The sequence below is a fragment of the Cuculus canorus genome, chromosome 36 (genome assembly GCF_017976375.1).
Source record: "Cuculus canorus isolate bCucCan1 chromosome 36, bCucCan1.pri, whole genome shotgun sequence".
Lineage (NCBI taxonomy): Eukaryota > Metazoa > Chordata > Aves > Cuculiformes > Cuculidae > Cuculus > Cuculus canorus.
Genome location: NC_071436.1, coordinates 402,867 through 415,451, shown reverse-complemented (window position 1 = coordinate 415,451; position 12,585 = coordinate 402,867). Strand labels below are relative to the sequence as shown.

The 12,585-nt window shown below is 62.0% G+C and overlaps 1 protein-coding gene across 1 annotated transcript in view; it reads left to right on the top strand.

Annotated features, from left to right (window-relative positions):
• The first annotated feature begins 646 nt into the window (after positions 1-646).
• Positions 647-12,585, top strand: part of CHD3 (chromodomain helicase DNA binding protein 3) — an 86,550-nt gene continuing 74,611 nt past the window's right edge. The window contains 11 exon segments of the mRNA XM_054052721.1: positions 647-683; positions 3,548-3,666; positions 4,499-4,690; positions 5,346-5,470; positions 5,917-6,155; positions 7,007-7,137; positions 7,436-7,571; positions 7,692-7,754; positions 9,689-9,867; positions 10,794-11,024; positions 11,503-11,700. Coding sequence (XP_053908696.1) covers positions 662-683; positions 3,548-3,666; positions 4,499-4,690; positions 5,346-5,470; positions 5,917-6,155; positions 7,007-7,137; positions 7,436-7,571; positions 7,692-7,754; positions 9,689-9,867; positions 10,794-11,024; positions 11,503-11,700 — 1,635 coding nt within the window. The 5' untranslated portion in view covers positions 647-661.

Sequence of the window (12,585 nt, the reverse complement as noted above, 5' to 3'; positions counted from 1 at the left end):
TTGCACCCTGTTATGGGTGCTGTTGGGTGCCTGCCAGGCCCGGAGTGGTTGTTGCACCCTGTTATGGGTGCTGTTGGGTGCCTGATGGGCCTGGTGCAGTTGTCGCACCCTGTGGTGGGTGCTTTTGGGTGCCTGACAGGCCCAGAGCAGTTGTTGCACCCTGTTGTGGGTGCTGTTGGGTGCCTTACACGTCTGGAGCGGTTGTTTCACCCCATGATGGGATTTTGGGTGCTGTTTGGTGCCTGATGTGTCCAGAATGGTTGTCACACCCCATGACGGGAGTTTGGGTGCCGTTTGGTGCCTGGCGGCCCCAGAGCAGTTGTTGCACCCCGTGATGGGGGTTTGGGTGCTGTTGGGTGCCTGACAGTCGCGGAGTGGCTGTTGCACCCCTCGAGGAGGGGCCCAGAGTCCTCAGGATCTGTTGTCATCCTGGCTGTTCTTTATCCCAGCCTGGAGCGCCGCCGCTGCTGCATTTGGTTGTATTTTATTGTCTTTGATTGTATTTTATTGTCCTTTATTGTGATTTTTTGGTACTTACCGCCCGCCCCTCGTGTTCCGGCACCTCAGCTCCGCCTTTGTCCCAAAATTTTGCCGCCGTGGATGGGTTCGGAGCAGTTTTCCCCCATAAGAACCTGCCCCAGCCGGAATTTCCTCCCTCGGGATGCATCTGGGCCTTAAAAAACGTGAGAAATGGGCAAAATGGGGATTTTGCAACTTCCCAAAATTATCAGAAATGGGAAAACGTGGATTTTAGGGCCCCTTTTCTTCTAGAAAAGCGTAGGAATGGATAAATTTGGATTTGAGTCCCCAATTCCCCCCCCCAAAATGCTCAGAAATGGGAAAATTCAGATTTCGAGGCTCCCCAGAATGCTCAGAAATGGGAAAATGTGGATTTTGGAGCTCCCTCTTTTCCAGAAAACAAACCTTCAGAAAAAAAGATAAATTTGGATTTCATCTCCTTTCTTTTCTCTCAAGACTACTCCCAAATGGGTAAATCCAGCGTTCCGGCAAGGCCTCCCCAAGCCGCCGCTGCTTCCCGGCCCGTTTCCTTGGCCTTTTTCTTGGCTTTTTGGGCAATTCCCTCATTATTTTCCCTCTCAGCAGCCCTGATCCTGCCGGACTCTGCAGATTCCCCCACATCAGCCCCAAGTTCACTTGTTTCCCGACTTTTTTCCTCCCCAGCATGGCCCTAATTCCCATTTTTTTTAACTTTTCCTCCCCCCAGCAGCAAAAATAATGATTTTTGTTAACCCTTCTCTCCCCAGAGAAGCTCTCAGACCCATTTTTAACCTTTCTCCCCGGAGCAGGAGCCCCGTCTCGTCTGTCTGTCCGTCTGTCCCCTTCCCAGCCACGAGCTGGGCACCTGGGGCTCGGAAATTTGAGGTGAAATAACACTTTTTCCTCATTTTCCTAGTGGGAGGCCAACCCTTGCCCTCAAAACTTGTTCGTTTGGGATACTTTTATTTTCCTTTTCCGTTTCCAGCCCAATCTAGCAGAAAATAACGGCATCAGCCGGGGTCACGGTGGCTCCAGTCGAGCACTGCATGAAGGAGCGCCTCACTGCTTCATTTTTCTTTCAAAAAGGCCAAAACCGGGCAAAAAAGTTGCTTTTTTCCCACTGTGTCACCCAACTTCCAGCTGGAAAATCCACTAAACCTCCTCAAAATGCCCCAAACCAGCATTTTTTCCACTGGGGCAGTACCACACATCGCTCCTCCCCGTCTCCCCCCGTTTTTCCTCCTCATTTCCCCCTGCTTTTTCCTTCCCGACTCCCCCTGTTTTTCCTCCCCGACTCCCCCTGTTTTTCCTCCCTGACTCCCCCCATTTTTCCTCCCTGTCTCCCCCCCTTTTTTCCTCCCTCCCTCCTTCCCTCCTTTCCCTCCCTTCCCCCCTTTTTCTTCCCTTTTCCCCTTATTTTTGAGGCTGTTACACCCTTTCCTTTGTTCAAACTCTTCCCTTCCCTCCCCTTTTTCTGGAATCACTCCCCTTTTTCGTTATGACTTTTCCTGTTTTTCCCCATTTTCCCATTTTTTCACCCTTTATTTTCAATTTTCATCCATTTTTCCCCTTTTTTTTCCCCTTTTCTGCCCTGACAGTGGCTACTGGGGTGGGGGGGGGGGGGGGGGTTGTGTCTGGCAGCACCTCCCCCCTCTCCGATCCGATCCTTCTCCGTGCGGTGCGGGGAACGGGAACGTCACGTGTGTGGAAAATTCTCGGCGATGCTTTCCCGTCCCGGCTCTATGCGCGGTTGTGCCGGGGGGTGGGGGGGTGGGGGGCCTGGAATGTGGGGCTGGAATGTCAAGGGGAAAACACCCCCAGTGGCAGGATGGGGCCCGGGGGGGGCTGAGCCCCAGCCCGGCCAACGGTTACGTCCCACGGGAAACACCCGACGGTGACAGCGGGAGCGGGGAAACACTGGGAAAGAGGGGAAATCAGTGCGAGAAGTGGGAGAGCAGGATGAGACCCAACCAGTTGGGATTGGGCAACTCTGCTGCCATGGAAAAAAGCAGAAAAAAGGGGATTTGGGGGGGGGGGTTGGGTTCCCATTTTCCAGCATCGCTCCTGGGGGATTGCGTTACGCTGGTGGTCCCGGCAGCGTTCCCGCTCTCGGCGCTGGCAGCCGTCGGTGCCAAGGGCTCAGGCAGGAATGTGACCCCGGCGGCTCCACGGGTGGCTTCCGCTCCAAGCTTGGCACCCGCTGGCACCCACCCTGATCCCCCCCGAGTCGGGAACGCCTGGGGTTCCCTTGGTGGCGCTGAGCTCTGGCCCTGGCGGCTGCGGCGGGCGGCCGGGAGCTGTCAGCAAGCGCCGGCTGTGATTTATGGGAATGGCCGGGTGACGTCGGCGGGGACACGGACACGCGCCACGCTGAGGCCGTGCCAGCTCCGGGCGGGAGCCGCTGGGCAGATGGGACATGCGACCGCCTGCCAAAACCACCCGGAACAACCCTGGCCGTGACACGGATAAAGGTGTCACCGCCCCAGGAATGGTCCGCAGGGATTCTCCGTCACGGGAACGCTGGTGGCCCTCGGCCAAGGGGTTGGGAAATCCTCTGCCAGCGGTTGGGCACCGTCCCGGTGACACCGGAATTCCCTGAGGGGAACAGATGGGAAACCCTCTGCTGAGGGATAGGGATCATCAGCTGGAGTGGAGCGACCGTGCCGAGTGTTTGGGGTCAAGGAGGGATTGGGAATGCTCTGCTGGGGGTTGGACACCGTCCCGGTGACACTGGAATTCCCTGTGGGGAGCAGATGGGAAACCCTCTGCCAGGGGATGGGGCGTGTCAGCTGGAGCAGAGCGACTGTGCTGAGCATTTGGGGTCAAAGAGGGGTTAGGAATGCTGTGCCAGGGGTCAGAAGCCGCCCTGGGGACACCGAGGGTTGGGAATGCTCCGCTGGGGTTGGACACAGCCCTGGGGACACCGAGGGTTGGTCCCTGTCACTTCTGTCCCGTTGGCTATGGAGGAGACGTGGCACAGTCGCTGCCACCCATCCTAGTGTCCGCGTCCCCACGCTGACGCTGCCGTGTCCCTGCCTTGTCCCCACAGACGGTGACGCCGAGCTCCTACGGGGCCTCGAGGGGGCCCTGGGGGTGAAGAAGAAGAAACGGGGGCCCCGAAAGCAGAAGGAAAATAAACCTGGAAAACCACGGAAACGGAAAAAACTGGTGAGTTCCCTTGGGATCCCCATGCTGGCATGGGGGCGTGGGGGGGCTGTTCCTAGCCTGGATGCTGGGGTTTGGGGGTGACAGAGGGGTTCTGGGAATGGGGGACAGATTCTTGGGGGCAACTGAAGGGGGTCCTGGGGCAGCTGAGAGGGTCCAGGGGTGAGTGGCGGCGTTTGGGGGTGATGGATGGGGCCGGGGGGCGACTGACAGGGTCTCAGAGTGGCTGATGGGGGCCTTGGGGTGACTGATAGGAGCTTGGGACAGTGGTTTGGGGTCCTGGGACAGCTGATAGAGTCCTGGGGTGATGGATGGGGGTCCCAGGGTGGCAGACGGGGGTTCTAGAGCGACTGATGGAGGTCCTGGTGCAGCAGATGGTGTTCTCGGGGGGACTGGCAGGGTCTTGGGGTGCAGGATGAAGGTTCTGGAGCGACAGGGTTCTGGAGTGACTGATGGGGTTGTGGAGCGACTGACCAGGTCTTGGGGCGTCAGATGGGAGTCCTGGGGCAACTGGCAGGGTCCTGGGGCTACTGACTGGATCGTGGGGCATCGGATGGGGGTCCTGGGGTGGCAGATTGGGGTCTCAGAGTGACTCTCGGGGTTCTGGGACGACTGTTGGAGTCCTGGAGCTACTGAGTGGATCTTGGGGTGGAAGATGGGGTGCTGGGGTGACGAATGGCGTCCTGGGGCAGTGGATGGAGGTCTTGAGGTGGCTGACAGGGTTGTGGGGTGGCAAATGTGGGTCCTGGGGACGGCAGAACGGGTCCTGGGGTGGTGGATGGGGGTCTCGGGGTGGCTGATGGCCGCGAGGATGAGCCCTGGGCACTGGGCGCAGGTTAGTGAGGATGAGCTGGAGTCGGAGCGGGAGGAATACCAGCGGGAGGAATACCGGGAGAAGTCAGAGAGCGGCGGCAGCGACTCTGGGGGCGGCGGCGCCAGGAAGCGGCGGCGGAAGCACCGGGAGAAGAAGGAAAAGAAAACAAAGAGGCGGAAAAAGACCGATGAGGAGGGAGGGCAGAAGGTCAAGGTATGGCCAGGGGGGCGTCCATGGTTAGGGGTGACCCACAGGCATAGGGGTTCCCCAGTGCTGCCCTGTGGGGGGATCTGAAGGCATCCTGACACCTATGGGAGTCCTCATGGGGATCCCATCACTGTAGGAGTCTTTGTGGGGGTCCTGACACCTGTGGGGGTCTCGTTGCCCATGCAGGGCCTCATGGGGGTCCTTGTTGGGGATCCCATCACCCATGGGGTCCTTGGTGAGGGTCCCATCACTGTGTGGGTCATCATGGGGGGTCCCATTACCTGGGGGGAGAAGCCTGAGGGGGTCCTGACACCCATGGAATCCCTCATGGGTTTCCATCACCCATTTAGAGACCCGTGGGGGTCTCCATCCCCGTGGGGGTCCTCGTGGGGGTCCCATCACCAGTGTGGACCCTCAAGGGGGACCCATTGATGTGGAGGGACCCGTGTGGGTCCAGTTGCCCCCATGCAGTGAGGCAAGGCACGTGGGGGTCCTGTCATCCTTGGGGTAACCTGTGGGGGTCCCATCACCTTTGCTGGTGGACCTGGAGTTCCCAGCAGGTGACCTGACTCCTCCTCTCTTTCCCCATCCCTGTGTGTTTCTCGTCCCCCTTTTCCGCATCCCGGTGCTGATCTCTGCCGCGTCCCCGTCCCCGACGCAGGCGGTGGAGCAGAAATCCTCCGCACAGCTCCTGGGGGCCTGGGGGCTGGAGGATGTGGACCACATCTTCACCGAAGAAGACTATCACACCCTCACCAACTACAAGGCCTTCAGCCAGTTCATGAGGTGTGGCTGGGGGCGCACAGCAGGGTCTTGGGGGGCACAACGGGGTCCTGGAGGGTCCATCTAGGTGCTGGAGGCACCTCAGGGGCATGAGAGGGGCACCTCGATGTCCTGGAGGGCATCTTGAGGTGCTGGTGAGGGTCCTTTTAGGGCATCTTGGGGTTTTGGAGGACACCTTGGGGTGATGGGGGGACACCTCAGGGTGCTGGAGGGTCCCTCTGGGTGCTGGGGGGCACCTCAGGGGGATGGAGGGGAGCGCCTGTGATTGCTGGAGAGTCCCTGTGGGTGGTGGGGGGCACCTTAGGGTGCTAGAGGGACCGTGTGGGTACTGGGGGGTGTCTCAGGGTGCCGGTGGGGGTCTTGGGTGACCACGGGGGACACCTCAGGGTGCTGGAGGGGACACGGGAGCACGTTGAGGTCCCATCCTGCCCCCTCTCTCTGTCCGCCAGGCCCCTGATCGCCAAGAAGAACCCCAAAATCCCCATGTCGAAGATGATGACCATTCTGGGGGCCAAGTGGCGGGAGTTCAGCGCCAACAACCCCTTCAAAGGCTCCGCTGCCGCTGTAGCCGCTGCCGCCGCCGCTGCCGCCGCCGCCGTGGCTGAGCAAGTGTCGGCAGCCGTGGCCGCTGTGGCCCCCGAGGCGCCCCCGCCACCCCTACGCAAGGCCAAGACCAAGGAGGGCAAAGGTGGGTGTGCGGCCCACAGGGCTTGGGGAGCCCCCTTGTGGGGGGCTTTAGGGGTCCTTGAAGGGAGTTTGGGGGTTCTAGGGGGATCCTGTGAGTAGTTTTAGGGGGTTCCTGGGACGGGGTTAGGGGTTCTTGAGGGGTTTGGGGGGGTCCTGGGGAAGGTAGATGTTTTCCCTAGGGGTTGGGGGGCCCTGGGAGGATTCTGTGGGCAGTTAGGGGGGGACCCCGGCAGGGTTTTAGGGTTCCCTGGGGGTTTGGAGGTCACTAGGAGGATCCTGCAGGTAGTTTGGGGGGCTTGGAGTGTCTTGGGAGGATCCTGTAGACAGTTTTAGGGCATCTCTGGCAGGGTTTGGGGGTCCTTGAGGGGTTTGGGGGTCCTTGGGAGGAAACTGCAGGCAGTCTGAGGGGTTTGGGGACCTTTAGGGGGCCCTGGGAGGATCCTATGAGCAGTTTGGGGGGCCTTGGGGTGGGTTGGGGATCCCTAGGGGGAACAAAGTGGGGGTTGGGGATCCCTGTGGGAGCTTTAGGGTTCCTTGGGGGTCCCTGGAGGGATCTTGCAGGCAGTTTGGGGGTGCCTGGGGGACTTTAGGGTTCTCTGGGAGCGGTGGGCGTCCCTAGGGGGATCCTGAGGTGGATTGGGGTTCCCTGGGGGTTTGGGGTCCGTAGGGGGATCCGTGTTGGAGTGGGGGGTCCCCGGGGGGGCTTTAGGAAGTCCTCGGGGATTTGGAGGTTCCTAGGGAGATCCTGTAGGCAGTTTGGGGGGGGCCTGAGGGGTGCCCTGGGGATTTGGGGATCCCTGGGGTCCGCCTGGGGCAGGGGATTCCCTGCCTGAATTCCGGGGTTCCCCCCAGGCCCCGGACACAAGAAACGGAGCAAGAGCCCGCGGGTGCCGGAACTGAAGAGGAAGATGAAGGGGAGGAAGATGGCACCACTGAAGATCAAACTGGGAGTCCTGGGAGGGAAGAGGAAGAAGAGCAGCTCGGTAGGTCCTGCGTGTTGGGGTCCCCCCGCCTGTCTCCCTGCGTCCCCAAGTGGTGGCACCTCACCCTGTGGTCCCATCCTGCTCCTGCGTCTCCCTGTCCCCACGTCCCCTGTGCCCCCATGTTTCCAGGTACCTCCCGCTGTTGCCAATGCCACGTGGTGTCACCCGGTGTCCTCAGTGTCACCTGCTGTCCCCGATGCCACCTAGTGTCACCCACTGTCCCTAATGTCACTCACTGGCCCCGGTGCCACCTGGTGTCCCCTGATGCCACCCAGTGTCACCCGCTGTCCCCAAACAGAGCGAGGACGCCGGGGAGGTGGAGGAGGAGTCAGACGCCGAGAGCCCTGGGGTGCTGGGTGCCACCCCTCGCCCTGACTCCACTCCTCGCCTCAAGAAGCTCAAGCGAGGACGTCCCGGCCGCAAGAAGAAGAAGGGTGAGTGTCCCCAAGTGTCACCGGCCCCTGGGTGCCACCACCTCGCCCTCCCCAGACCCCACAGCGGGGACGCCGGGTGACGCCCCCGTCCCGTCCCCCCCCCCGCCTCTCTCCTTGCAGCCCCCTGTGCCGGCCTCAGCCGGGAGCGTGGCCCCGTGGGGACGGGCCCGGCGCCCGCACACGGTGAGACGCCCCCTCAGTGTCCCCAAATTGTCACCTGGGGTCCCTGAGCGGGGTCTCCGGTCCCTTCGCTGTGTCGGTGGTGGCATCTGGGGGCTCTCAGCCCCTGGCTTCTTCCCCGTCACCCCATCCCTGTTCCTGCCGTCTCTCCGGGGCTTTTGGCCCCCATGTCCCATTCCCGCTATCCCCGTGTCCCCATTACCAGTGCCCCCTTGTCCCCATTCCTGATATCCCCGTGTCCCCATGTCCCTATTCCACTATGTCCCCATGTCCCTATTCCTGGTGCCCCCGTGTCCCCATATGCCTGCGTCCCCATTCCCAGTGCCCTTGTGCCCCTGTGTCCCCATTCCCAGTGCCCCTGTGCCTCCATTCCCAGTTCTCCCATGTCCCCATCCCCAGTTCCCCCAAAGGTCCCCAGTTCCCCTATGTCCCCAGTGCCCCCACGTCCCCATTCCCTGTGCCCCTGTGTCCCCATTCCCAGTGCCCCTGTGCCCCCATGTCTCCATTCCCAGTTCTCCCATGTCCCCATCCCCAGTTCCCCCCAAGGTCCTCAGTGCCCCCATGTCCCCATACGCCTGTGTCCCCATTCCCAGTGCCCCTGTGCCTCCATTCCCCGTGCCCCTGTGTTCCCATTCCCAGTGCCCCTGTGCCTCCATTCCCAGTTCTCCCATGTCCCCATGTCCCCGTGCCCCGTCCCCTCTCCCCAGTGTCCCCATTCCCAGTGCCCCCATTCCCAGTACTCTCATCCCCAGTTCTCCTATATCCCCATCCCCCTGTCCCCCATCCCCAGTTCTCAGTGTCCCCATTCCCAGTGCCCCCATGTCCCCATTCCCAGTACTTCCATCCTCATCCCCAGTTCTCCTATGTCCCCGTACCCCTGTCCCCTCTCCCCAGTGTCCCCATTCCCAGTGCCCCCATTCCCAGTACTCCCATCCTCATCCCCAGTTCTCCTATATCCCCATCCCCCTGTCCCCCATCCCCAGTTCTCAGTGTCCCCATTCCCAGTGCCCCCATGTCCCCATTCCCAGTACTCCCATCCTCATCCCCAGTTCTCCTATGTCCCCGTACCCATGTCCCCTCTCCCCAGTGCCCCAGTTCCCCCGTGTCCCCATGTCCCCATCCCCAGTGCATCCCCCGTGTCCCCATGTCCCCATCCCCAGTGCATCCCCAGTTCTCCCGTGTCCCCATGTCCCCATCCCCAGTGCATTCCCAGTTCCCCCTTGTCCCCATCCCCAGTGCATCCCCCGTGTCCCCATGTCCCCATCCCCAGTGCATCCCCAGTTCCCCCGTGTCCCCATGTCCCCATTCCCAGTTCCCCTGTGTCCCCATCCCCAGTGCATTCCCCGTGTCCCCATGTCCCCATCCCCAGTGCATCCCCCGTGTCCCCATGTCCCCATCCCCAGTGCATCCCCCATGTCCCCATCCCCAGTGCATCCCCAGTTCCCCCGTGTCCCCATGTCCCCATTCCCAGTTCCCGTGTCCCCATCCCCAGTGCCTCCCCAGTTCCCCCGTGTCCCCATGTCCCCATCCCCAGTGCATCCCCAGTTCTCCCGTGTCCCCATGTCCCTGTCCCCAGTGCATCTCCCGTGTCCCCATGTCCCTGTCCCCAGTGCATTCCCAGTTCTCCTGTGTCCCCATGTCCCCATCCCCAGTGCATCCCCAGTGCATCCCCAGTTCCTCCATGTCCCCATCCCCAGTGCATTCCCAGTTCCCCTGTGTCCCCATGTCCCCATCCCCAGTGCCTCCCCAGTTCCCCCGTGTCCCCATGTCCCCATCCCCAGTGCATTCCCAGTTCCCCCGTGTCCCCATGTCCCCATCCCCAGTGCATCCCCAGTTCCCCCGTGTCCCCATGTCCCCATCCCCAGTTCTCCCGTGTGTCCCCAGTCCCCCTCCCCGTCAGTCCAGGTGGCAGCGGGCGGTGCGTGGCCTCCCCGCAGGTCCTGGCCCGGACGAGGAGGGGGATGGCTACGAGACGGATCACCAGGACTACTGCGAGGTGTGCCAGCAGGGCGGGGAGATCATCCTCTGCGACACCTGCCCTCGCGCCTACCACCTCGTCTGCCTCGACCCCGAGCTCGACCGCGCGCCCGAGGGCCGCTGGAGCTGCCCCCACTGCGTGAGCTGCGCTCTGGGGGGATTTGGGGGTTCCCGGAGGGGTTTCTGGGGGGACCCTGAAGGGATTCCCAAGGGTGGAAGGGTTCCTAGAGAGGCCCCAGGGGCATTCGGGGTTCCTGGACAGGTTTATGAAGGGATTCTTGGGGTTCCTGCAGGGATTTCTAGGGGGTTTGGGGATTCCTGGGGTGCTTAGGGGGTTCCTACAGGGAACCCCGCAGGGATTTTGGGGTTCCTGGAGAGGCTGGGGTTCCTAGAGGGGATTTGAGCACCCCTGGAGGCCCCTCAGGGCATCCCCAGGAGCTGTGGGGGTACCTGGGTGCTGCTTTCAGGGCATTCTGACGTGTTTGGGGTCCCTGAGTGCTGTTTTGGGGGTTTCCAGAGGTGGTTGGGGTGCCTGAGTGCTGTTTTGGGGGCTCCCTGGGATGATTGGGGTCCCTGAGTGCTGTTTTGGGGGTTTCCTGGGATGCTTGGGGTCCCTGGCTGCTGTTTTGCGGTCATCGTGGGATTTTGGGGACCCCTGGGTGCTGTTTTGGGGGTTTCCAGGGATGGTTGGGGTCCCTGGCTGCTGTTTTGTGGTCGTGGTGGGATTTTGGGGACCCCTGGGTGCTGTTTTGGGGGTTTCCAGGGATGGTTGGGGTCCCTGGCTGCTGTTTTGTGGTCGTGGTGGGATTTTGGGGACCCCTGGGTGCTGTTTTGGGGGTTTCCTGGGATGGTTGGGGCCCCTGGCTGCTGTTTTGTGGTCGTGGTGGGATTTTGGGGACCCCTGGGTGCTGTTTTGGGGGTTTCCTGGGATGATTGGGGTCCCTGGCTGCTGTTTTGCGGGCATTGTGGGATTTTGGGGACCCCTGGGTGCTGTTTTGGGGGTCCCTGGGATGGTTGGGGTCCCTGGCCGCTGTTTTGGGGTGCCTGACGGTGGGTGTTGCTCAGGAGAAGGAAGGCGTGCAGTGGGAAGCAAAGGAGGAGGAAGAAGAGGAGGAAGAAGAGGAGGAAGAGGGAGAGAAGGAGGAGGAGGATGACCACATGGAGTACTGCCGCGTGTGCAAAGACGGCGGAGAGCTGCTCTGCTGCGACGCCTGCGTCTCCTCTTACCACATCCACTGCCTGAACCCCCCTTTGCCGGAGGTCCCCAACGGAGAGTGGCTCTGTCCCCGCTGCACGGTGAGGGGACGGGGACACGGGACGGGGACACGGGGACACGGGGGGAATGGGACAAGGACCTGGTGGAGGTGGGATAAGGACTCAGGGAGGATGGGATGGGGACAAGGACCTTGGGGGAGGTGGGATAAGGACTCGGGGATGGGATAAGGAGATGGGATGGGGACAGGGACCTGGAGAGAATGGGACAAGGACCTGGTGGAGGTGGGATAAGGACTTGGGGAGGATGGGATGGGATGGGGATGGGGACGGGGACAGGGACCTGGTGAGAATGGGACAAGGACCTGATGGAGGTGGAATAAGGACTTGGGGAGGATGGGATGGGATGGGATGGGGACAGAGACCTGCAGGGAACGGGACAGGGATGGGGACGGGGACGGGGACCTGGTGAGAATGGGACAGGGACCTGGTGGAGGTGGGATAAGGACTCGGGGAGGATGGGAGTGTCCCTGCTGTCCCCAACCCCGCTGTCCCCCCGCAGTGCCCGGTGCTGAAGGGACGGGTGCAGAAGATCCTGTACTGGCGGTGGGGGGAGCCGCCCCCCCCCGTGCCCACGCCTCCCGGCGCCCCCCAACCCGAAGGGCCCCCCCAGGCCCTGCAGGGCCGCTCCGAGCGCGAGTTCTTCGTCAAGTGGGTCGGGCTCTCCTATTGGCACTGCTCCTGGATCAAGGAGCTGCAGGTAGCCGTGGGGGGGCAAAACTGGGGGGTTCGGGGGGGCATCCACCGCATCCGGGGGGCCCAAAACTGGGGGGTGGGCATCTACCACCTCCTGGGGTCATGAAACTCGGGGGTCCCCATCCACCTGCCTTGGGGGGCCCTGAAACTGGGGGGGAACCTGATACTGAGGGGGGAGCCCAAAACTGGGGGGGATGGGACATCTGCCTCCTCCTGGGGGCCATGAAACTGGGGGGTCCCCATCCACCTGCCTTGGGGGGCCCTGAAACTGGGGGGGAACCTGATACTGAGGGGGGAGCCCTAAACTGGGGGGGATGGGACATCTGCCTCCTCCTGGGGGCCATGAAACTGGGGGGGACCTGATACTGGGGAGGGGCATCCACCTCCTTCTGGGGGCCATGAAATTGGGGGGTCCCCATCCACCCCCCTTGGAGGGGGGCACCTGAAACTGGGGGACCCTATTGAACCCCTTGGGGGGCCCTGAAACGAGGGAACCTGATACCGGGGGGGGCCATGAAACAGGGGGGACCCCTTTGTGGAAGAGGGAGTCTGAATCTGGGGGACCTCAGTCCCAGGCTGTCTTGGGGGGCCAATACTGGGGGACCCCGATATCCCCAACTTTGGGGGGCGCCGGGGGCTGGTGACACCCTAATAGTCCCAGCTGAGGGTCCCCAGTGTTGGGGACATCTCAGTAGCCCCAACTTGGGGTCCTTAAGAGCACTGTGGGAGTCGGGGCACCCCAGTATCCCCAACTGGGGAGTGTCTGGGGGTCTCTAGGTCTGGGGACACCCCAATATCCCCTGCAGGGTGTCCCCAGAGTTGTGGGCACCCCAGTATCACCAGTTAGGGGGACATGGGGGGTCTCTAGGTGTGGAGGCACCCCAATATC